The sequence below is a fragment of the Oncorhynchus masou genome, chromosome 3, assembly GCF_036934945.1.
Source record: "Oncorhynchus masou masou isolate Uvic2021 chromosome 3, UVic_Omas_1.1, whole genome shotgun sequence".
In the NCBI taxonomy this organism is placed as follows: Eukaryota; Metazoa; Chordata; class Actinopteri; order Salmoniformes; family Salmonidae; genus Oncorhynchus; species Oncorhynchus masou.
Window position 1 is genome coordinate 40707758 of NC_088214.1, and position 25487 is coordinate 40733244.

General features: G+C 42.5%; 1 protein-coding gene across 3 annotated transcripts in view; it reads left to right on the plus strand.

The window, feature by feature from the left end:
• LOC135516726 (collagen alpha-5(IV) chain-like) overlaps positions 1 to 25138 on the plus strand; it is a 74941-nt gene extending 49803 nt beyond the window's left edge. Inside the window, exons 36-53 of one of the 3 annotated variants that reach the window (XR_010451975.1) lie at positions 879 to 974; positions 1353 to 1492; positions 1682 to 1808; positions 1902 to 1982; positions 2113 to 2211; positions 2329 to 2376; positions 2567 to 2740; positions 3177 to 3307; positions 3459 to 3531; positions 4112 to 4186; positions 4388 to 4513; positions 4755 to 4850; positions 4945 to 5154; positions 5994 to 6171; positions 6390 to 6504; positions 7135 to 7307; positions 7865 to 8019; positions 24796 to 25138. Coding sequence is in view for 2 of the 3 variants with exons in the window: in XM_064940954.1 (XP_064797026.1) it covers positions 879 to 974; positions 1353 to 1492; positions 1682 to 1808; positions 1902 to 1982; positions 2113 to 2211; positions 2329 to 2376; positions 2567 to 2740; positions 3177 to 3307; positions 3459 to 3531; positions 4112 to 4186; positions 4388 to 4513; positions 4755 to 4850; positions 4945 to 5154; positions 5994 to 6171; positions 6390 to 6504; positions 7135 to 7307; positions 7865 to 7946 (2024 nt within the window). In the remaining variant the exon portion in view is untranslated. Of the gene's footprint in view, positions 1 to 878; positions 975 to 1352; positions 1493 to 1681; positions 1809 to 1901; positions 1983 to 2112; positions 2212 to 2328; positions 2377 to 2566; positions 2741 to 3176; positions 3308 to 3458; positions 3532 to 4111; positions 4187 to 4387; positions 4514 to 4754; positions 4851 to 4944; positions 5155 to 5993; positions 6172 to 6389; positions 6505 to 7134; positions 7308 to 7864; positions 12678 to 24795 lie in introns of those variants that run through there. The other 2 variants (XM_064940954.1, XM_064940953.1) reach the window with 2 other exon arrangements.
• Positions 25139 to 25487: the final 349 nt, after the last annotated feature.

The window sequence follows — 25487 nt, forward strand, 5'->3', positions numbered from 1 at the left end:
AAGGATAAAAGTGGGAGTGGTAATTGTCCGGAACTTGATTTTCAGAAGACAGAACCATCAACAAGAGTTCACACAGAGTTCAGCTGTACTATAATAGCTGAACTAATGCTAATGAACACACTGGAACCCTAAAGTACATGAACCGAGTTAAACCGGATACATTTCAGGGTTACATTTTTTTCTTTTCAAATAACAATTTAAAATTAGCTTAATAATCTTAAGAATGACTTAAGACAAATAAATCACACTGCCGATACCGGTGGTAAAACATATTGATGATAGCAAATTCATAATAAATCCTATTCCAATCTGATAAGGCGATTATGCAGATGGTGTACTTTTTATGCTTTTGAGCAAAGCATTCCTCAATGTTAGGAGCCCTGCAGAAGCCCTACCACCCATGGGCTATTAGGAACCACTGATACAGGGCAGCTTTCCAACCCTGTGGAGGTGGAGGATGGGCTGAACAAACCCAGTGACACCACACACCTGTGTCGTCATTGTAACCAAATGCAGCTCATCCTAAGAATCATGGACATGCAAAACAAATAGAAGGATGACTGTGCAATGTGCACTTAACCCGTTATTTACCTTTCCCACGAAAAAAAAAATACAAAAGGATATTCTCTAAATAAAATGTGTGTGCTTGCTTGTCTTGAAATATTTTTTTACTTGTGAAATAAATGTCAGTGGGGTTAAACAACATGTGCAGTGGAAGTGGTAATGACTGCAGTAGTCATTCCATTGGTAGTGACTTCAGCAGGAGTAGTAATAGTAGTAACTGTTTTAGTATGCTTTATAGCAAGAGTATGTCAGATTTCTAGAGTAAAAAGATATATATATATATAACAAGGACACTAATGACGTGTGTATGTTAGGTCCCCCAGGTGATCGTGGAGCTGATGACCTATATTCAGTGGGAGGACCAGGCCCATCTGGACCCAGGGGAGATATTGGGAGCATGGGTTTACCAGGTAACTAACACACACGCACACAATGACACACACACTCACAGATGTGCACGCACACACACACTCCCCCACACACACAATCACAACAAAAAGTATACTTGTATGCTTGGCATACTGCATCGCATACCAGCTTATGATATTTACATTTACATTTAAGTCATTTAGCAGACGCTCTTATCCAGAGCGACTTACAAATTGGTGAATTCACCTTCTGACATCGACCCAACTGGTTATGTGCTAGCGAGTGTAATATGGGAACCTAAAGTGCACCTCGGTGTCAAAAGAACCATGATATCATACTGAAAATGGTTCAAATTAATTAAAAGCCAATTGATTATGTTCTTACTGTTCTTATTTAGTTGTGTCGATGTAATCTGTTAGGTCCCCATGGAATAAAGGGAGTTCTGGGTTACCATGGAGGCCTGGGACAAGACGGTAGACCCGGTCCGTACGGGCCTAAAGGAACTAAAGGAGAGCCCAGTTATGCTCAACCAGGCCGCATAGGACCACCTGGACAAAAGGTGTGTTCAACAAACAGAACCACAGTCTATTAACAGCAATTTAAATCACTGCCACTGTGCAACACAACACTGTAAAACTACAGATACCATTTAAAAACCAAGGTGACTGTTACCTGGCTCTGATAACACCCTTCTCTCTCTCTGTCTCTTTTTCTCTTTCTCTCTCCCTTCCCTCCGCCTTCTCTTTAGGGCGAGCCAGCCTTGTGTAACAGCCATGGTTCCAAGGGAGAGAAAGGCTCTCCTGGTTGTGCAGGTCGTCCAGGCTCCCAAGGGCCCACTGGAGCCAAAGGAGACCCAGGACATCATGGACATCATGGTTACTACCACTGAAATACTAGTAATGATAGTTATGATAGATGATTATGAGGATAATGTTTTCTTTCTTTCCATCTTTCTTTCTGTGATCCAGGACCCCTAGGTTCTGCAGGGCCACCAGGTACCGATGGTCCTCCAGGCCCCCCAGGACCCACTCCATCATATGGAGCTCCAGGTCAGAACATCACTGAGGTTTATTCAGGAAATACTGTATATCAATGAAAATACAGTATGTGTATGTTTTTGTGTCTCTATGACTTGTGTGTATATGTTTTTGAGGTGTCTGACCATATCCTCTTTCATAGGACAACCAGGGTTACCTGGCCCTCCTGGTCTCAGTGGTCCTAAAGGTAACCAGGGTCGCGATGGCATTCCTGGACCTGCTGGTCAGAAGGGAGAGACATGTAAGACAGACTCCTTGACTTCTACTTGCGTTGTGTTTATATCTACACTTCTTGCCCCATGCATATGTAATAATTTGACATTTTGTGGATATAATATATCTTCTGTGCTCTCTCTAGTGATTGTGGGGTCGACTCCTGGCCTACGTGGAGAGAATGGACAGCCAGGTGAGTCTCAGACTGATGACATCATTCCTATACCTTCAGACATGTACCACAGGCTCAACATTGAATTTGTTATTGGTGTTATTAATTAGAATTGGTTCTGTAATAAACTTGATTTAAGTTATTATCGGCTCCGTTCATGGCTAAAATTGATGTAATTGGCTAAAATGGTTTGTTTTCTGTTTCCCTATAGGTCCAAAGGGAGATGTGGGTTTTCCTGGCCCCACTGTTTTGGGGCCCCCAGGGTTTACTGGAGACCAAGGCATTGAAGGACCACAAGGTCCTCGTGGTGAGCCAGGGCACCGAGCCGTTTGTCTCAAAGGGCTGAAAGGAGACACTGGTCCTCATGGCAGACCTGGAAGCCCTGGTGAGGACGCACTGTTCTTTGTGGCTTTGAACACCAACTCTGTCACTGATTAGCTCTATACCTGAATCTAATTGAAACTGTGTCAGTTGTGCTGACACAAACTCTACCCTTGAATCAAATTCAATCTCTATCCTTGACTCTGTAGGCCAGTACAGAGAATGAAGTGCTTCTTAGTCAATTACTAGGTTCAAACTCATTATGAACAACTGTCCCTGATTCACTCACACCATTGGTTAGTTTTAACTCACTCATTCAACCTCTTCAAACTCTTATTCCTCCTGACTAACCAAAACAAAATAGTTATGACTTGGTAAGTCAAACTCTATCTCTGACTCTAACTCAACCTCTCCCTTATTCCCACCGGCCCTGAATGCTGCTCTACCAAAACATGCCTCTGACTGAAATTATGACACATTTAGGGTCTTTCTGTCTGCAGGGCGACGGGGTCCACGGGGACAGCCAGGGTCTGGAAGTTATGGATATAAAGGGGACAGGGGAGACACGGGCTCTCCAGGGGGCCGAGGCTTCGACGGGCCCAGAGGGGACCCAGGGCTTCCAGGGCCATGGGTGAGTCACTCCTTTGAAGATTACAAGACCAACTAAATGTTGTTTACGTTTTGGGATATCCCTTGAACGCTGGAATATATAGGTGTTATAAGTAATTATATGTATAATTTGAAGTATTGAATTATTGCTTGAATTGCTTTCTACACCCTAGGGACCAAGAGCCATCCCTGGACCTCCAGGACCAATAGGTGACCCAGGTCATCCTGGACCCCCAGGATTCCCCGGTAATCTTATTACATCGACAACAATCCTCTCCATTGTAATTGTTTATTTACAAAAAAAACTAATCTGTCATTACACCATAGTATTGAGTGTGGCCAGGAGTTTATCCTGACCATGAAGAACTCTGGGTTCTAGTTCTAGGGCAGAGAGTTTTCCCTAGTAAGGTCACATGCTCTGGAAAAACTCCTGTGCCTCCTGTTAATGTGTGACATGTTGTAGCCATCAAAATGTCATCCCTAGGTTTCTTAGTTATGACATGCTAGATAGTGTGTTATGTGTGTGTAGGAAATGTGTTTGGTTTGTTTCAATTGAGATATTTTGACCACAAGTCCACTATGATGACACCAAATGTGTTTGATGGATCATTTTGGCCTTCTTCTAATGCCTCTTAAGGGGAAAGTAATCCAAAAAGGAATTTGATTAAGTTACTGTGTTTGGGTAATCCGAATGTTAAGTTACTGATTACAGCTTTGGACATGTGCTTGTAACTGTAAAGTATTACATTTCGAAAGTAACCTTACCCAACTGTGTGTGTGGTGCAGTTGGTGATTCAGTGTATCTTGATGAACTGTGTTGTTTTAGGTGAGACGGGTGATCATAGTTATAACCCCGGCACGAAAGGACCAAACGGGGCCAAAGGCCGGCCAGGACCACCAGGTCAATATTTAACACTCAACATTAAACACTAACAGCTCAACATTTGACACTGAAATCTGTACATTTAACACTGAAAACCATTGGGTCAATATTCAATTCGTCAATGCATCCTAACTCTAAGCGGAATCTTGAGCAGAATTTATTCTCAAGTGGTTAGTCAAAACAAATCGAAGGTTGTTTTTTTTTCATGCACATCTACAGGTCGTCCAGGACTTGACGTGTCTGGACAAGTGAGATTCTATAAAGGGGATCCAGGCCCACTTGGTCACCACGGGAAACAAGGACTTCCAGGTCCAAGTGGGCTGCCAGGACGGCCAGGATTTGCAGGTTCACTATCCTTTTATCATCTGCAACTACAAGCCACATGGTCAGCCCAACCGTGGTTCACTTCAACCAAATGTCATATTCTTTCTTACGAATGAAATAGTCTATGGGGAAGGAGTGAATTCAACCTATTCCATGTCTTAGCCTGTGGTGACCGGCATGCTAACAAGAGCACAATAGCTCCTACTTTAGCTTTGGCTAACTAAATTGCTTGCCAAAATCAAGTTTCCCCTCTCACTGCCAGGCCCCACGGGCCCGAAGGGTCAGCATGGACACAGCCCTCCAGGCCTGCCTGGGTTCCCTGGACGCAAGGGGGACAAGGGATCACCGGGACGGACAGGTATTTATATAAATGTGTGTGGCAGTGATCCTGTTGAACATGAGGCGAACAGTTGGAAAACAAGTATTTTATCTAAGTGTTTTTGCTCTGGCAGGGCCGGTGGGCTACCAGGGGTCCCCCGGACAGAAGGGTTCTCGTGGCCCGTGGGGCTCCAGCACGGCAGGCCTGGCTGACAGTTTCCTGCTTGCCCGACACAGCCAGACGATCAGAGTGCCTGACTGCCCCAGAGGTACCACCCTCATCTACTCTGGATACTCTCTGCTCTTCATCAATGGCAATGAGAGAGCCCACGGACAAGACCTAGGTAAACAGCATGGAGACACACATTAATTACTAATGAGGCACACACACACACACACACACACACACACACTGCTCAACACAACAACAAAAAACTCACCAAACACAGAGCGGTTGTATTCATAGGTTGCACCTCCGTCACTCGGGCGCGTCATGCCATTGGTCTGAACGTTCTCAAGCTGGCCTCTACCAGCGGCACAACAGTGGTGCTCTAAAGTCATGATAAGCCCAGTCATTCTGGGCGGAGAGTCTAAATTACACTATAGTGCCTGTAAATACAATGGCATTGCTAAAGTAGTCAAATATTTAGTAGGAAGCAGCATTATCATGTTATCAAATTTACTTTAGACGGATGACAATGTTGTCATTAGCTAGCAAAGTTTGTAAAAAAAAAAGCTAGCGATGCTAGGGATGACAAAAGGTTTTCCTACTCATTTTTTTGCCTCCTTTTAATGTCATTGTATTTCCAAGCAAAGATTTTGATGAGATCTTCATTAGCGCTCATAGACGATGCATTGAGTAGAATGCTCAGTCGGGCATCAGTCCACAATGAAAGTTCAAAACAATATTGTGATGAAACATGCAAAACATGCAACATGAATAGGTGTAAGTTAGCAATATGGTGAAATTCTTACAAAGCATATCAAAAGGCAGTGTGGGGTTAATACCATATTGGTTAATACCTAACGCATCCAATCATCTCAGATCTAGAGGGTACAGTTCGATTTGGGATTGAGCAAATTAGTTTCTAAAATTGTTAACTCGGCACTCTTACTTTTCCTGTTAAATTGACATTGTCTGTCTTTGATGACCTCACCACTGCCCCCCCCCCACCCCCTCCAGGCTCCATGGGCAGCTGCCTACCACGTTTCTCCACCATGCCCTTCTTGTTCTGTGACACGGACAACACCTGTCGCTACGCCGCCCGCAACGACTACTCCTATTGGCTGTCGACGGAGAAGCCCATGCCGCGCAGCATGGACCTAATCAGAGGAGATGAGATAGGGAGCTACATCAGCAGGTACACAGCCCTGGGAGGAGGGACAGACACACACACGCACGCAAGCAGTCACACGTGCGCAGTCACACATGCACGCTTACACACACACACACACACACATACTTGCAGGCTAATAAAATACAGGGTTTCTACAGTTTGCACTCTTTATTTTGGAACACATTTTAACGTGTTGCACAGAAGTGACACTACGCTACACTTGTTGGTGGTGTGTGATTTAGGTGTTCAGTGTGTGAGGGCAGCTCCAATGCCATCGCCATCCACAGCCAGACCACCCAGACCCCAGACTGTCCTCGTGACTGGGAATCCCTCTGGCCTGGATACTCCTTTGTCATGGTAACAACCTGCTCCGTATATTATATCGATATACTGTTTAATATCTGTACCTGCAGTGCCTTCACAAAGTCTCCACACCACTTGACGTGTTCAACACGTTTTGTTGTGCTACAGCTGAATTCAAAACAGATTCAATCATTATTTTTCTCTCACCCATCTACACACTCACCCATAACACTCACCCATAATGACAAAGGGAAATCATATTTTTAGAAATGTTTGCACATTTATTGAAAATGAAATACATCAATATACATTTGCAGAAATATTCACACCCCTGAGTCAAAACTTTGTAGAAGCACCTTTGACGGCGATTACAGCTTTGAGTTGCCTTGGGTATCAGCTTTGCACATCTGGATTTGTGGTTGAATGATAATGATACGAATGATAATGCTGCAAATTAAACATCATAGTAGGAGCATAATGTTGCGCACTCCATTGTGACAATTCAAAACTCAATGTGGCTCACTCTACCTTCTCTATACTTCTCTCCTCCTCACTTCTTCTGCCCCATCCTGCCCTTCACCGTGTCATCTCTTTCCTCTGTCCCTTTCTCCTCATCTCTGCTTGTTTTCTATACTCCTCTCCTCCTTTCCATACCCCATTGCTCCTCATCTCTCTTCCTCCCAGCAAACGGGTGCGGGTGCTGAGGGGTCGGGGCAGCCGCTAGTCTCCCCAGGCTCGTGCCTGGAACACTTCCGCCAGGTCCCCTTCATCGAGTGCCACGGCCGGGGAACCTGCAACTACTTCCCAGACTCCTACAGCTACTGGCTGGCCTCGATCGACCCGAATCGCATGTTCAGGTTAGAATCATCACCTCAGAGATCGATTCAGTGTCTATACAATACAATCAGCGGTGTAGTAAAAAAAATGCATAGGAGATGTAGCGAGCGCTACTTTATTCACCGCGAACGGTGATTAGCGTTTAGCCACCAATTATTTTTTTTTAGCTTTGCTTTTCAGTAGAGTGCTTTGTAGTTGTTCAGTTTTTATTGTTATTCTTTTGTTTTTTTTATCCTCTTATGTTTGTTGTGTAGTCAATATTTCTGTTTTTATTTTCATTGTTTTCATTCGTTTTTTTCCTGTGCAGCAGATTGTGTTGCATTCCATGTCTGAGATATGCTGTATAAATAAAGCTTGATTTGAATTATCAATATTTATGGCCACATACAGGGATGTTTTCTTTTCAATGCCTGTACAGCATTGTCTTTTTATCAACTAGTTATTTATGTTTTGTGACAGTGTTTAGTATCATTCTAATACTTTTAGGGTAGTTTAGGTAATTCTGCTTCTACAGATTCAGTCTGGCCTTACCTATACACCACACTAAACTCCTCTTCTTTGATCTCCTCCCCTGCAGTAAGCCTGTGCCCCAGACTGTGAAGGGACGTCTTCTAGAGAATGTCATCAGTCGCTGCCGCGTCTGTAGGAAACCCTATTGAACATTGCCAGGGGCCGGAACAAGAGTTGGGTAAATCACCATCGGGAGGAGGGGCTAAGGAGATTGACTGACAGGTAGTGTAGATCAGTGGTCAGTAGCACTTTATTTTATGGTACTGTTTCCACTATTATTTAATTGAGATTTATTTGCTTCAAGAATTCAAGAATGGTATTTTCTTCAAGAATTCACCACACTTTGTAACTACCTGGTATTGAATGATGCTTTGTAGTGATTGTTTTAATGGGGGGATTTTATTTATTTTTTTATCAATAAACGAACAACGAAATGTGACTACGTGGTGCACGTGCACAAACACAAAACAATATCCCACAAACACAGGTGGGAAAAATAGCTACTTAAATATGATCCCCAATTAGAGACAACGATTACCAGCTGCCTCTAATTGGGAATCATACAAGACACCAAAAGACACCAAAATTAAACTAGAACACAACATAGAAATATTAAACTAGAATAGCCCCGAGTCACGCCCTGACCTACTACACCATAGAGAAACAAGGGCTCTCTATGGTCAGGGCGTGACAACCATGCAATGTTATTAATGTGAAATCACCATAACAATACCTTGTTATTTTCTGTACTGTAAAATAAAGTGCTACCCTCACTCCGGGTCTTGAAGGGTACGGATGTGGAACGGTTTTAATCGTTTTTGTGCGTGATCACCTTGTCCTCAGCCATCAGCCATGTTTCTAAGGAACTGTGTGGTTAGAGTATGTCCGAAAGAACACCCCATTATAAAGACGCTGCAATATGATTATTATCCCAATTTGTAAGTCGCTCTGGATAAGAGCGTCTGCTAAATGACTTAAATGTAAAATGTAAATGTAATCCCATCATTGTTAAAGTCCCATCAAAGTAACAGTTCATTTTACACTGACTGAGGCTGTATGCAGGGTAATACACTACCACCACAGGTCACCACATGGTGTCCAACAAACTTTGGTTCAAATGGCATTGGTTTTCTTTGAAAATACTTTAGCTGAGAGTGGTAGAGCCTGCCTGGACTGCCAGGTGGCAGAGATTGCACTTTTGGGACTATTCCATTAGTTCGATTTTACCAGACAAGCTCAATTGAGTGTTTTGAAACTGTCTAATAGTATTTTAACCCATGTCTGGTACCAAGTCCAACATACATGGCTGACCAGAGAGACTACTCAGGACCTCCATACGGGGGTATTCAGACAGTAGCTTGGTTGGTGTGGTTAATTATTTACCTTTATGACACAGTAAATATACTTGCCTTCATAACACTGTCATTCAGACTGACATAAAATATGTAATTCAGACTGACATAGTTACAGTATGTCGTTAAAGCTAGAATCCTTAATTGAAACCATAACAAAGCGGTCACCCCAGTTCTGTTTTGGTAAAAAGCTGAGGGATGGGCCTGGATAAATGTAACCACTCTCAAATTAATAGACAGAGCTATGGATGCATCATTGATATCAAAATTCTACTTTTAGCCATATTTTGACGCTATACACATTTCCACACTGTTGGAACCTTTCCAGTTCAAAAAGGTTCCTTAAGGAACCCCGTGTACCTTTTCAACCCGGAACCTTTTTGTGATGGAAGGGTTCCATTTTTTTCCCTTTTTAATAACATACTGTAGAGGTGGTAGCCCATCAGAACATTGAAGCCGTGGCTTATTTGAAGTGTGGCTTTCAGGTAGTTCTTTCAGACCACCGGTCAGAGTAAATGTAATTCCTGTTCATGTTAAGTTTGTACACTGCAACAAAAGTCCTTGAATATTTATGCATATTACATATTCTAATAATAATAACATTGCTTATTTAGTATAGTAATAAAGTGGTAACTAACCCGCAGCTTGTGTTGGGGTTTGGCGTCTTTTTATTGTTTTCATGTGATGTTTTATCAACTGCACTCGATCGTCAGTGTTTAATCATAGCAATTCAGTTGTGGAACTTTTAAGTATATTTGCAAGCACACATAGACTCAGCTTTGACAATGCAAACAAGGGAAATGCAGTGGGATGCAGTGGTGGGTGATTGAAAGCAATGAGGAATAAACTTCCCTTGCCGACTACTCTGCCAATCAATGCCCGATCCTTGAAGGGGAAAGTGGACTAGCTGACGGCTAACCTGCGCTATCTTAGTGACTACCAGGACACCTACATCCTGGCAATCACTAAGAGCTGGCTGTATGATCGGGTGAATAACAGCGAAGTGGAACCAGCTGGTTTCACTGTGATCAGACAGGAGCGAGACCCTGCTACTAGTGGGAAACATCACGGTGGTGGTGTCTGTTTACTTATCAGGGACCAGACCTTGAACTGCTGTCGGTGCCCCTTCAATCCCATTTACCTGCCCTGTGAGTTCCCACAATTGTTTTGCAACTATAGATGTCTGGACTAGGCCTATATTTTCATTGAGGGACGAAATGAGTAGCCTATGAATACATCAAAATAATGTATTTTATTTCATTGGTAACCTCTTGTAGAAAAGCAATTGTACACTCGAGGTTGTGCTGATCTACGGTACTATGCTCCTCCTCGTACTCTACCTATGACCGCTTCACAGACATGCTAAAAAAAGTTGTTTAACAAGCCCTCTCGTGTACAATTGCTTTATTACATACCGTACATCCTGAAGCAAACACAGCCAAAGCTTCAAATATAAAGGATGGTTTATTGTACACGGAACTGTTACGCTTGAAAGTTAACAAAACACTTTGTTTAGGATATCTACATAAGTTCAGCAATTGCACTGAAGTAGATTGTAACGATCGTTGTTGGAAGGATGGTCGGACCAAGATGCAGCGTGGGGTAGGTTAATAATTTTTATTTATGATATCGGCACAAAACAAGAAAGAGTAACAAACGAAACGTACGGCTTTGTAGGGCTAAAAAGCAACGATACAAAATCAAGATCCCACAAACAACAGGTGGAAAAAGGCTGCCTAAATATTTATTTTTTATTTCACCTTTATTTAACCAGGTAGGCTAGTTGAGAACAAGTTCTCATTTACAACTGCGACCTGGCCAAGATAAAGCATAGCAGTGGCATGAGGAGGTAGGCAAATAATTACAATTTTGCAGATTAACACTGGAGTGATAAATTATCAGATGGTGATGTGCAGGTAGAGATACTGGTGTGCAAAAAAAGTAAATAAATAAAAACAGTATGGGGAGGTAGGTAAATTGGGTGGGCTATTTACCGATGGACTATGTACAGCTGCAGCAATCGGTTAGCTGTTCAGATAGCAGATGTTTAAAGTTGGTGAGGGAGATAAAAGTCTCCAACTTCAGCGATTTTTGCAATTCGTTCCAGTCACAGGCAGCAGAGAACTGGAAGGAAAGGCGGCCAAATGAGGTGTTGGCTTTAGGGATGATCAGTGAGATACACCTGCTGGAGCCCGTGCTACGGGTGGGTGTTGCCATCGTGACCAGTGAACTGAGATAAGGCGGAGCTTTACCTAGCATGTACTTGTAGATGAACTGTAGCCAGTGGGTCTGGCGACGAATATGTAGCGAGGGCCAGCCGACTAGAGCATACAGGTCGCAGTGGTGGGTGGTATAAGGTGCTTTAGTAACAAAACGGATAGCACTGTGATAAACTGCATCCAGTTTGCTTAGTAGAGTATTGGAAGCTATTTTGTAGATGACATCGCCGAAGTCGAGGATCGGTAGGATAGTCAGTTATACTAGGGTAAGTTTGGCGGCGTGAGTGAAGGAGGCTTTGTTGCGGAATAGAAAGCCGACTCTAGATTTGATTTTAGATTGGAGATGTTTGATATGAGTCTGGAAGGAGAGTTTACAGTCTAGCCAGACACCTAGGTACTTATAGATGTCCACGTATTCTAGGTCGGAACCATCCAGGGTGGTGATGCTAGTCGGGCGTGCGGGTGCAGGCAGTGAACGGTTGAAAAGCATGCATTTGGTTTTACTAGCGTTTAAGAGCAGTTGGAGGCAACGGAAAGAGTGTTGTATGGCATTGAAGCTCGTTTGGAGGTTAGATATAATCCCCAATCAAATATGATCCCCAATCAGAGACAACGATAGACAGGTGCCTCTGATTGGGAACTGTACCTGGCCAACATAGAAACAAAAAACTAGAATGTCCAACCTAATCACACCTTGACCTAACCAAATAGAGAAATGAAAGGATCTCTAAGGTCAGGGCGTGACATAGATATTCTAAACAAAGTGTTTTCATCTAAAAGGATTTTCATTGGTGTATGATATTGGTTGCGTTGAAGACATGGGCCATTTGTTTTACTGATCTCAGTATGTCAATGTCAGAGTGGCTTGTCATTTGTGTGGTATAAAAAAATATTATTGTTTCTAGTCATGTAAAATGACATAGAATTGCAGGAAATTCTTTTAGAAAAGGCAATTTTTTTCTTGGACCCGCAAACCCCTCAGCCCTTGGTATTCAGGACTAAGCCCCGAGTGTTATGAAACTGTATTGTGTGTGTATATAACATATTTTGTGTTTGGCTAGTTTAAATTGAAATGTATATGTTTTTCAGGTCTTTTGCCATTTCATCAAGTATGTTTGATAATGTGTCTTAGTTATGCGCTTCAACAAAGGTGCTCTCACAAAAAACAATGTGATTTTTGCATTTACACTATTTTTTATTACACTGGTTGCATGATGCCAAATAAACATTCACTTGGAGATAGATTTCTGTACATTTTCTGGATTTGGGTCTTTGGTCTAAATGCAATACAAATATAAGCCCTAACCCATCTCTGCTTACTTGGTGTTGGTTGTGTAACGTCTCTCCTTGTAATGTCTTTTCTCTCCTTGTCATGCTGTCAGGGCACAGTAGTATTTATGAGTAGGTCAATAGGCCCCCAAGGCCCACTGAAGCCCATTCACCCTTGTGGAATGACTTTGATCCGAGACTGCAGGATCATCTTCAATAATCTTTATGGCCAATCACAACAGTTGGCAATAATAATTCCATTAATTTGAAAAGCACTTTCATCACACCCAAGGCACTCAAAATTATATATATATATTTTTAATAATAACAATAATGAATAATAATTAAAACAATCAAGAACACAGACAACAAACAAAGTTATATACAGGCGTCGTCAGATTCGGTGGAATAGAGAACAGAATTAGCAGAGGTCATTGAAAGCTTTTCTGAACAGCACGGTGTTGAGGTATGCCTTAAAGGAGAACATACACTCTGCAGCCCTAATAGTATCTGGAAGTGCATTCGACAGCCGCGGAGACGTGTAACTGAAAGCTCGGTCACCCATAGTTTTTAGCCTGCTGCGGGGCTGCTGTAGGGAGACAGACCTAGAGGGGCGAAGGGTGCCGTGCTGGGCAGGAGGGTAGAAGGAGGTCAGACAGGTACTTGGGTCCAGAGTTGTGGATAGCTTGGTAGGTGTGAACCAGACTTTTGTAGTTGATGAGTGAGCATATGGGGATCCAGCTGAGGTTGAACAGCACTGGAGTGATGTGCTCGTGGTGGACGTGTGCTTGAGGTCACATGCAACAGAGTTCTGAACATATTGTAGCCTGTTTAGGCACTTGGCAGATGCGCCACCATGAAGGGTGTTACAATAGTCCAGACGGAATGAAATAAAGGCGTGATTGAGTCGCTCAGCTGCAGCTGTGATCGCATAGGCCGTAACCTTTTCCGTAGATGGAAAAATGTGACATTGGTCACACTCTTGATGTGGGCCACAAACGAGAGCTATCACACCCTGCTTGCGAACCTCAGGGGAGGACCTTGACACCACCCATATTGAGGCTGTAGCTGTTGATTTAGTTATGATGGTGCGACTGACCATCAGGACGACCTCTGTCTTTGCTGTTTAACTGCAGGAAACTCAACTGCATCCACACTTTGATGTCCTGCAGGCAGCTGACCAGGTGTGCAGTAGCATTGGCAGTGTCAGTGTTTGTGGAGGCATACAGCTAAGCGTCGTCGGCATAGCTTAGAGAAGTTGGTATACACTAATTTTGCCAAAACGTTTCCAAATAGGCCACCCGGTAAAGGAAAGGCGCCCTTGTGTGAAAAGTTATATCAATCCTATACTGGTCTTTCACATTCAGGCCAACCCAAGATGTACTGTGCAAGTAGGCTAATATTAGGCCTACTATTGAAACAGATACATTTGTCTGTAAACTGAGCCCAATATTCACAGGTTTAAATTTTTTCCTGTTTTGTTCTCAAAGTCACACTTTTTTAAACAGAGAAACAACAGAATTATATTGTTATTTTATTTTGTTACTTATATTAGATTTTTCTTTTTTACAATTGTCTTAACCAACAATGCAGTTCAAGAAATAGAGTTAAGGGCTTGTAAGTAAGCAATTCACGGTAAAATTGTATTCGGGCGCATGTGACAAATACAATTTGATTGGATTTGATTTGATAGTTACATCTGGCTAGCCTATCTAGCTAGCTGATATTTCTCTGTCAAATCACAGTTATGCCAATTTAGCAAGATGTATCAGTGTCTGGAATGTGTTTCATGAGACACTAGTTCTAAAACACCTTGCTACCAAAGTAGCTTGCAACTCAAAGTTTTATCACGTCATGTAAAGGCATGTTACCGTGGAGACGATATCAACGACTGAGTTGAATGCCAGGCCTTCGTTCAGCCCAGCTGTCAACACAATTAAGTGAAAATGCCCGAGAAGCCGGTGTTTGGAGAATACATTGGCACGGGTGTTAGGCCCGAGGCGAAGTCCCGACACAAATCTAGGGTTGCTACCCAAGTCTGTTGGCCGTTCGTTCTATCAGTTTGTTGCTAGATACAGGACACAGTCATTCAGTCTTTTTGTTCTGTATCTATGGATGGACCCAGTACTTCATTCTAAATATTACATTGCCATAAAGGCTGGCAACGTTGTTATCCTTATCTTGCTTGCTAGCTAGCCAACTACGGGTAATTTACAGTCACGTCAAACAGTGCAGCCAAAGTAACAACAGTAGCTGCATTTGCATTTGCCGAGGAACGGGCAGAGTCCGGGACAAACATCCGGTTAGCCGGGCCTCATGGACCTGGTTCTCTATACCCCAAATTGCGGCCACTAGACAAGAGATAGGGAGGATGGTCATGGGGGTCCGACAATGTAGCAGCGGGGCTATAGAGGCTTGAGAGCGCATCAGGCTTCCCATTCTTGGACCCTGGGTGGTAGGAGATGGTAAAGTTGAACCGAGTGAATAGCAGGGTTCATTGAGCTTTCCTAGAGTTGAAGCGCTTGACGGTGCGGAGATATTCCAGGTTCTTGTGATCAGTCCACATTATGAATGGATGTTCCTCCCCCTCCAAACAGTTCCTCCACTCCTCCAACACCATCTTCACTATGAGGAGTTTTAGATTTTCCACATCGTAGTTCCTCTCAGCGGGGTTAAGACGATGGGAAAGCAAAGCACAGGGATGCAGCTTTTGGTCCTGGGCAGAATGCTGGGACAGGATGGCCCCCACTTTAATGTCCGAGGCGTCGACCTCCATCACGAACTGACAGGATGGGTCCGGATGGATTAAGATGGGAGCTGTAGTGAACCGATGCTTGAGGTCTGAGAACACCCGGTCAGCTGCTGGAGACCATGTGAACGAAACCTTGGGAGAGGTGAGTGCTGAGAAGGGGAAAGCCAGGGTGCTGTAAAACCGGATGAAGCAGCCGTAGATATGAGCAAACCCCAGGAAACGTTGCAGCTGCACACTGGATGTGGGTTGAGGCCAATCCACCACTGCTCTCACCTCGTCAGAGTCCATCTGAATATTTCCAGCAGCAATGACGTACCCTAGGAAGGAGATGGTGGAGCAATGGAATTCACACTTTAACAAAAAGATGGTTCTCCAGAAGACGCTGAAGGACCTGTTATACGTGAATGACGTGTTCTTGAGCTGAACGGGGAAAAACGAAGATGCCGTCAAGGTAGACAAACACGAACCGGTTCAACATGCAGACCCAGCAGGCGGATGGTTCAATTCTCAGAATGTATTATGACATGGGGGCAGGCAAAGGGCAGGTCAAGGGCAGGCAGAGTTTTGTAACCAGGTCAGAATCAGGCAGGTACAGAATGGCATGCAGGCTCAGATTCAGGGCAAACAGAAAGGTCAGAACCGGAAAGGCTAGAAACAGAAACTAGAGAGCAGGGAAAAACATGAAATACACTGGGACGACCTGACAAAATAAGACAAACTGGCAACAGGCCAACAGGAAACTAAGGTATAAGTACACAGGGGAAAATGGGGGAAAATTGGATACATCTGTTGGGGGGTGAAGACAAGCACAAGACAAGTGCAACAGATCAGGGTGTGACAGACATTGATTCTAAGCAATGTTGTGCTGCTCTTTTTATTGACTTGGCAAAAGCTTTTGATACCATAGCCCATTCCATTCTTGTGGGATGGCTAAGGAGTACTGGTGTCTGAGGGGTGTTTGGCCTGGTTTGCTAACTACCTCTCTCAAGTGCAGTGTATAAAGTCACAACATCTGCTGTCTCAGCCACTGCTTGTCACCTAGGGTTTACCACATGGCTCGATCCTAGGCCCCATGCTCTTCTCAATTTACATCAACAGCATAGCTCAGGCAGTAGGAAGCTCTGTCATCCATTTATGTGCAGATGATACAGTCTTATACTCAGCTGCCTGGATTATCTGGTAAATGCTCTACTGCAAAGCTTTCTTAGTATCCAAAAAGCTTTCTCTGCCTTTAACCTTGTTCTGAACACATCCAAAACAAAGGTCATGTGGTTCGGCAAGAAGAACCCCCCCCCCCCCTTACCACCACCATTACTACTTTTGAGGGTTTAGAGATTGAGGTAGTCACCTCATACAAGTACTTGGGAGTATGGCTAGACGGTACACTGTCCTTCTCTCAGCACATATCCAAGCTGCAAGCTAAGGTTAAATATGGACTTGGTTTCCTCTATCGTAATCACTCTTTCTCCCCAGCTGCCAAACTAACGCTGATTCAGATGACCACCCTTGTTAGATTATGGAGAGATAATTTATAGATCGGCAGGTAAGGGTGCTCTTGAGCAACTAGATGTTCTTTACCATTCAGTCATCAGATTTGGCCCAAATGCTCCTTATAGGACATATCACTGCACTCTATACTTCTCTGTAAACTGGCCATCTCTGTATACCCGGCGCAAGACCCACTGGTTGATGCTTATTTATAAAACCCTCTTTGGCCTCACTCCCACCTATCTGCGATAACTACTGCAACCCTCATTCTCCACATACAACACCCGTTCTGCCAGTCACATTCTGTTAAAGGTCCCCAAAGCATACACATCCCTGGGTTGTTCCTCTTTTCAGTTCGCTGCAGCTAGCGACTGGAACGAGCTGCAACAAACACTCAAAGTGGACAGTTTTATCTCCATCTACATTCAAAGACTCAATCATGGACACTCTTACACTTTTGGACACTTTTGGCTGCTTCGCATGATGTATTGTTGTCTCTACCTTTTTAGGCCTTTGTGCTCAAAGTAGCTATCCGCAAAGTCAGAACAAGTAGGAAGGGGGAGTCAAGTGTGAGTTTTAGTTTACGATAGGCAAGTAAAAAAAAAAATATTTGCTTAGATTTTTTTATTACACTTGAGAAGGTTACACATCACTTTGGTTGCAGGGAAACTGTAACGCTCAAAGAGTGATGGGTGTGGAGTCAGGCGCAGAGAGCAGAGGATTCGGATGTCCAACAGAAAAACGTACAACGGGTAACGCCGAACACAGGCGCAATACACTCTACCCAAGTACAAACTGGTATCTCAACGGACAGTGAAAAAAAAACACTAATCAGGAACACCTCTTTACGTAACAGTAACAAGCCCGCACCAACACAGGCAGGCTAACCAAACTTAAATAACCCCAACCCAAAAACGCCAACAAGGAACAGGTGAAACCAATTAGACAAAACCGAACGAAAAGGGGAAAAAAGGGACCGGTGGCAGCTAGTAGACCGGCGACGACGACCGCCGAGCGCCACCCGAACGGGAAGGGGAGCCACCTTCGGTGATATTTGTGACAGAAACCACCTTGATAGCTTACTATGAGAACAGAAGGGTATCCTACGAAGCAGGTTTGAGGAGTTAGTGGGGTAACTTTGGTCAACTCTGAGTTCAACTTGGGTTAACTGGTCATACGGGAGTGGCTCACCTTTTAGCCAGGTCAATTTTTATGGAAAGGAATCCTTCAGAACTAAGCTGCTCCAGGGAAAGCTCTCACGGCTTACTCCACTCACCCTGAATGAAATGACTGAGACTGTCACTTTCTGACCTTTATTTCCTTTGTTTTGTCATTATTTAGTATGGTCAGGGCATGAGTTGGGGTGGGCAGTCTATGTTTGTTTTTCTATGATTTGGGTATTTCTATGTTCCGGCCTAGTATGGTTCTCAATCAGAGGCAGGTGTCATTAGTTGTCTCTTATTGAGAATCATACTTAGGTAGCCTGGGTTTCACTGTGTGTTTGTGGGTGATTGTTCTCCTGTCTCTGTGTTTGCACCAGAAAGGGCTGTTTTGGTTTTTTCACATTTCTTGTTTTGTTAGTTTATTCATGTATAGTGTCTTTATTAAATTAAACATGAATAACCACCACGCTGCGTTTTGGTCCGCCTCTCCTTCACCTCAAGAAGACCGTTACAGAGCCATGAGTTGAGGACCAAGGAAATCGGATTCCCTCCATCTTGCAAAGATTGTGTCATCATCCCCTTTATTTGAGCAAGACAAGTGATTAAATATTTTATGAATCATTATTTTTTGTGTAAAAAATAGTCATTGAAAATATATTACACATTTAGTAATGACAGAATGCATTTTAAACTTCATGCGCACTAAAGTAACACTTTTGTATGACTTTATTATTTTATCGATAGGAGTGGGGGAAAGGGTGCTTGTGGTTGTACATTGATAAGCACACTAAAGCACAACAAAGTCGGCATTCAAAATAATTTAAAATAAAGACTGCGCTTTTAAAACACTATTTCACACCATAGCCTGCTGAATTCGCTAAATAACTTTTTTCATTTTGATTTAGGCACAAATAGAAATGTGGCACTGACTCGCCCATGAGATTGATGTTTCAGCATTGTCTCAAAGAAAAGTTTGGCGTTCCACTAGCCATGTGCGACATGCACGAGCAGTTACAAGCCTGCTAGAGTTAGCGGCAGGTGAACGAGCAATATCCACCATTGTAGAAGAGATGAAGCCTGAGCTGGAATGTGAATCTAACTGAATAAAATAAAATCTAGTTGTATTGGTCACATACACATATTTATCAGATGATATTGCGGCTGAAGCGAAATGCTTGTGTTACTCGCTCCAACAGTGCAGTAGTATTTAACAATTCACAACAATGCGCACACATCTCAAAGTAAAATAATGGAATTATGAAATATATAAATATTAGGACAAGCATGTCGGAGTGGCATTGACTAGAACAGTATGTAAACATTATTATAGTGACCAGTGTTCTACTATTAAAGTGACCAGTGATTTCATGTCTATGTACTGTACATAGGGCAGCAGCCTCTAACGTGCAAGGTTGAGTAACAGGGTGTAGACCAGGGGTGTCAAAGTCAAATGGACGGAGGGCCAAATAAAAAATTTAGCTACAAGCCGAGGGCCGGACTGTTCGAATGTTCATTGAAAATTTTTTAAATGACGCATATAGTCTAGTGAACCTAATTGAACCTACTGAAAACCTAACAAATATATTCCAATATGATCAGATAAATAAAGCAATATTTTCTTATGGCTCTGTCAGTAATCTTTAATTTTCAACAGACACAAAAGACAAAATTCCTTTATATAAAAATCCCCATAACATGAACATTAAATGAAAGAAACCGGTATTCAAGGCACCATCAGTAGCCTATATTTTCTATTTTAGCAAAAGTGGGCTAAATTTAATCATGCAGTTTTTGATGAAATCCCCCTCCGTAAATGGCCGGGCTGATTTAGCGATCTCTTCTGCCAAAATAAAACTGGCCTTGACAGCAGCCTGGCCTTGTGATTTGGCTTTTTTGAACAGAGCCTGTCGAGATTTGAGGCCTCGTTTTAATTCCTCTGCCTTTTGTAGCCTTTGTTCCATGTCCATATTCTTGTTTTTGTCCGCGTGTTTCGTTTCATAATGTCGTCTCAGATTATACTCTTTCAGTACCGCCACACTTTCTCCACACAGAAGACACACAGGTTTTCCAGCTACCTCCGTGAACATATACTCCGACTCCCACCTTGTTTGAAACCCCGGTTCTCAGTGTCCACCTTCCGTTTTGCCATTTTTGATGGGTATCTGAAAGTTAATTTTACTGTGATGCTGACGACTGCTGTGCCAATAAGTATTGAAATGAAGCAGCCTACTGCTCGGTGCGTCACCGTTGCATTGTGGGAAATGTAGTATTGGTGCGTGTAAAAGATCTGCGGGCTGCCGGCTTGCTGCGGTCTGCGGGCCGGTTCTAATAATAAATCAAGATCATCCCAGGGGCCGTAAAAAACCTTCTCGCGGGCCGGATGTGGCCCGCGGGCCTTGACTCTGACATATGTGGTGTAGACAGTCAAGCTGGATAGCTTTTAAAAACCCAGAGTAGATCTAGCTTGCTTCGTAGAATACCCCTCAGGTCTTGACAGGAAATAGGAGCAATTTGTAAATAACAAATGATGTTGTGAATTTGTGCACTGTTGAATGCAGACTGTAGCCGGTACTGGGAAAATACACATGCCACTGTACGTCTGTCTACATGAACTCCTATATTGTTTTGTTTTTACACACTTGAATTATGCTCCACGGTTTTATGGTGCGTAACATACTAAAATGACCACTTATTGTAGACCAAACTGCCGGCATCCTGTTCCTGAAATGTCCTGTTGTGACATTATTGGTTTGTTAAATTCCACAGCCAGAATCCTTAGAACAAGTACCCCTTCATTTCCTCATTAACAAGACAAGCAACATACTGTAGCTGTCCAAAGAGCTGAAGGCCAATAGAAAGGTGTAGGCATGCGCCTGTGTGTGAGTGCAGTATGTCTGTGTGAGTCTGTATTTGTGCGTGTGAATGCCAGCCGGGTAGCTGCACATTTTAAACAGCTAATTCCACAGGCTACCTGAACCAATGGTGCATGGTAGGAGAAAATGGAATTTTGTATTATGTGCCACTTCTCATTGTATCAACTTCTAGTGTGTTGAACTGTCTGCGACGACTCCATCGTCTCTTTTCTCCTTTATTCAGTGGAAAAGAAGTCATTAGGTCACACTATCATCAGAAGAGCAGTATTGGCCCCCTATGGTAGAACACTTCAACTCACTCAACCATTGCAATGGCTGTGGTCAATAGCTTGAAAATCCCTATATCACAGTGGATAACAAAGCCCCAGCATATTTAACACACACTGCTTTAAAGAAGCTATTTGCAATACTTTTGCATTGTAATTTCAGAAATTGTCCTTAATACATCTACAGTAATGGTGGAATGATAGTATTTGACAATATTTTCCCCACAAAATGATAATGGTGTTAAGAATTAACAAAAATTCAGGAGAGGGGACCAGACTTAAACGCAACACTAACTATTAGTTGCTTTGAACACAGCTCCTCAACAAGCATCAGCTATAACTCATTGCTAATCAATTTTTTTTAAATGTGTCACACGCTTAGTAAATAACAGGTAGACTAACAGTGAAACTCTTCCTTACATGCCCTTCCCAAACAATGCAGAAAAATATAGAAATAATAATCAGCCTCCCCATGTATCCTTAATAGCCTTAATCACCACTGCCATCCGACGGCAGGTAGCCTGGTGGTTCGAGTGTTGGGCCAGTAACCGAAAGGTTGCTGGATCGAATCCCCGAGCTGATAAGGTAAAAAATCTGTCATTCTGCCCCTGAGCAAGGCAGTTAACCCACTGTTCCCCAGGTGCTAAAGACGTGGATGTCGATTAAGGCATCGCCCGCACCTCTCTGATTCAGAGCGGTTGGGTTAAATGTGGCAGACAACATATTAGTTGAATGCATTCAGTTGTACAACTGACGTGGTTGTACAAACCTGACCATTCCTCCTCTTGTTCTGCAGTGTTGCATGACAATGTGTGTTACTAGCCATATCAAGTTTTGCATCCCACCTTCTATCTTGTATATCTTACGTTCTTCCAAGGATGTCCTTGGGGGATTTTGCCATCACCACAGCAGCCTAACTACCACGGCCTGATGATGATATCTGCCTGAGTTCACACCCCCAAATCCATTCATCTGCAGGCCTCTGCTTCATCCGGTCCATTCTCATTCCCCTCCTGAATCCTCATTCTCACATCCATTCCATTTCCTCAATAAATATTGGAAACCCATTTTACAGTCTGGTCCTTAAACTCGTGAACTGGGCCCACACAAAATTGCATTCTGATGTTGTAGCCTTCTTATTGGTCAACAAAAGAAGGGCCAGGGTCTTGTTGTCAAATAGTCTGTGGTCAGCAAATGTAATATTCATTTGAACCTTTATTTAACTAGGCAAGTCGGATAAGAACAGATTCTTATTTACCATGCCGACCTACCCCTGCCAAACCTTCCCCTAACACGGACGACGCTGGGCCAATTGTGCTCCACCCTATGTGAATCCCAATCACAGCTGTGATACAGTCCGAGATTGAACCAGGGTCTGTAGTGACACCTCTAGCGCTGCGATGCAGTGCCTTAGACCGTTGCGTCACTCGGGAGCAAATATCTTGTTGTCAAGTCAACAACCGAAAAGTCAATTTTACAGCAACAGATTTGCTGTCCACAGTCAACTTTACAGCAAGAGATTTGCTGGCCCCCATCAACTTTACAGCAAGAGATTTGCTGGCCCCCGTCAACTTTACAGCAAGAGATTTGCTGGCCCCCGTCAACTTTACAGCAAGAAATGGTTCGGGGTTGAATTGTTACATGTAGTACTTTTAACGTAAGGAAATTACAGACAAAAGTGACATACAACTTCAATGGTTAAATTTAACTATTTTTTACATATTCTAATGAGGCCCTGTTGCAGAGCATAGGAAGCTCAATGAAGGTACTATACTACCAAAGCCTAGAAAGACACTTTGTCATTTCCACCCTAACACTGCTTTGACCGAAGGCACCATAAGAAGAAATATACTCTTAGAAAAAAAAGGTGCTAAGTACACCTATATAGGCTTTTTCGGTTTGGACCCTTTTTTGTGCTAGGTAGAAAGAGAGCCATATTTATTATAAGATTGTTTTTAACATTCGTTTTAGGACTGATGTCCAGCTGAGCGTTCTACTAAATTCGGTCTCAATAGGTATTGATTAAGATTTAGTCTAAAGTGCTTTACTTTGGCTTGGAAACCTGGTGACAAAAGAAGGCAAATAATTAGTAGGGCAAACTTTTGTCATTATTGTGATGTCGCCAGATTGACTTAGATGCAGTAGAACTTTAGCTAGCTAGCTAGCTAAGATTGAGGGGAGGGCACCGGAATTTGAGGTAGCTAACTTTAGCATTGCTAGCTATTGCTGATTTACTTTTGAGTATATTGGCAACATTGCCATCTCGCTAAAGCTAACTTGACAAAATCATAATGATGGCAAATTTGTTTTCTACTAATTATTTGTCTACTTTAGCAATGTCATTATATTTCCAAGCCACTATAGTGTAATGTTGATGAAACAGTCATTAGCCCCCGTTCAGAAAGACTGTTGAACCATCAGTCGGACATCAATATGCTGCGGCATCTGTAGAACATTAATAAAAATGGCAATGACGTGACCAAGTGACGGAGGTGCAACCCATGAATAGAGAGTTGGGCCAATGCGGTTTCTGTGTGAATGTTCTGAGAGTGCCAATTTCTCCTAACTAGCCGTTGCTAAGTAATAACACTTCCGGATTGTGTTGTTTATTTTTTTATAGTTTTCTGAACCTATTAAGATCTCCAGTGAAAGCAGATATGCAATTTGTTGACACCTCAACACAGTACAGATTTGGATTTACATTATCCCGAATGTTAATCAATAAATAGTCTGTAAAATTGAGCTCTGTTTTGTTTTGCCAGCGAGCGGGTCATTTCGTGGGGAATTGTCGGAGGCGCTCTAGTATTGTTACATCACCAAAATTTGGAGAATAAAGGCGTTAAAATGAAAGCCATTTTAAAACCTATCTGAACTCTCTATATATGACTCTGAGTAGATCTCTTTGCAAAGAGTTCTACCTAGAACCCTCTAGGAAGGGTTCTACAAAGAAGCCTAACTATTTATGACAATACATTACATATATGACAGTACATTACATATACCTTTCTTTGAGGGCCTAGTTATACCCAATGATTTACATGTTCACTAGATGACTGCCAAAGGGGCGTAGTTTTGAAGCCACCGCTCCTCCATCTTGGTACTCTCCCATTGTATTTATTTTTGAAAGGTATAGAAATTCAAATGTTAATGTCTACATTTTTTTTGCCACATTTATTCTATTACAGACACCTTCATGCATACTTTTAAATATATTATGTGAGCGAAATAATATGTAACATAAAAACATTTTTATTAAAGTATATATATATATATATTTAAGGTTCTAATGTCACTGTCCCCAATCCTTAAATACATTTCATTTTGGCCTTGAAACATTGAATTGAAATACTGTATAATTCCATTCATTCCTATGGAGGACTGGTTATTTTGGGGAGTGCCAATATGGCTGACCAGTGGCTTCAAAGCCTCTCATTAGCCAATCAATAGCATCAGCAATCCAGGGTTTATATACACAATTAGTTATACCCTAACATAGTGATGTTAGGAAACTTCTGGTTTACAGGCCACGCCAGGCCTGCAAGCCCACAGCATTCTGCAGCAATACGCCATCCCATCTGGTTTGTGCTTAGTGGGACTATGATTTGTTTTTCAACAGGACAATGACCCAACACACCTCCAGGCTGTGTAAGGGCTATTTGACCAAGAAGGAGAGTGATGGAGTGCTGCATCAGATGACCTAGCCTCCACAATCACCCAAGCTCAACCCAATTGAGATGGTTTGGGATGAGTTGGAACAGAGTGAAGGAAAAGCAGCGAACAAGTGCTCAGTATATGTGGGAACTCCTTCAAGACTGTTCGAAATTTCCTCATGAAGCTGGTTGAGAGAAAAGCAAGAGTGTGTAAAGCTGTCATTAAGGCAAAGGCTGGCTACTTTGAAGGTTCTAAAATCTAAAATATATTTAAATGATTCCATATGTGTCATTTCATAGCTTTGATATATTCACTATTATTCTACAATATAGAAAATAATAAAAATAAAGAAAAACCCTTGAATGAGTAGGTGTGTCCACATTTTTGATTGGTATTGTATATTTGAGGATTTGTTTTATTTGGCCTTACTGCTAGTAGCCCATAGAAATGCATTGAATCACATATTCATACATGGCAAAACAGAGAGTCAAAAACATTAATCCAAAGGAAGTGTTTTGAAGTGTGTGTCTTATATTTAAGATATATAAGAAATCTCAGGAAATTTTTATATATATTTGTACCCATATTTAACCCTTTTTTGCCACTAAAGTACTTCCATATATACTTTTCTACATTTTTGAACCGGTACGGGGCTAC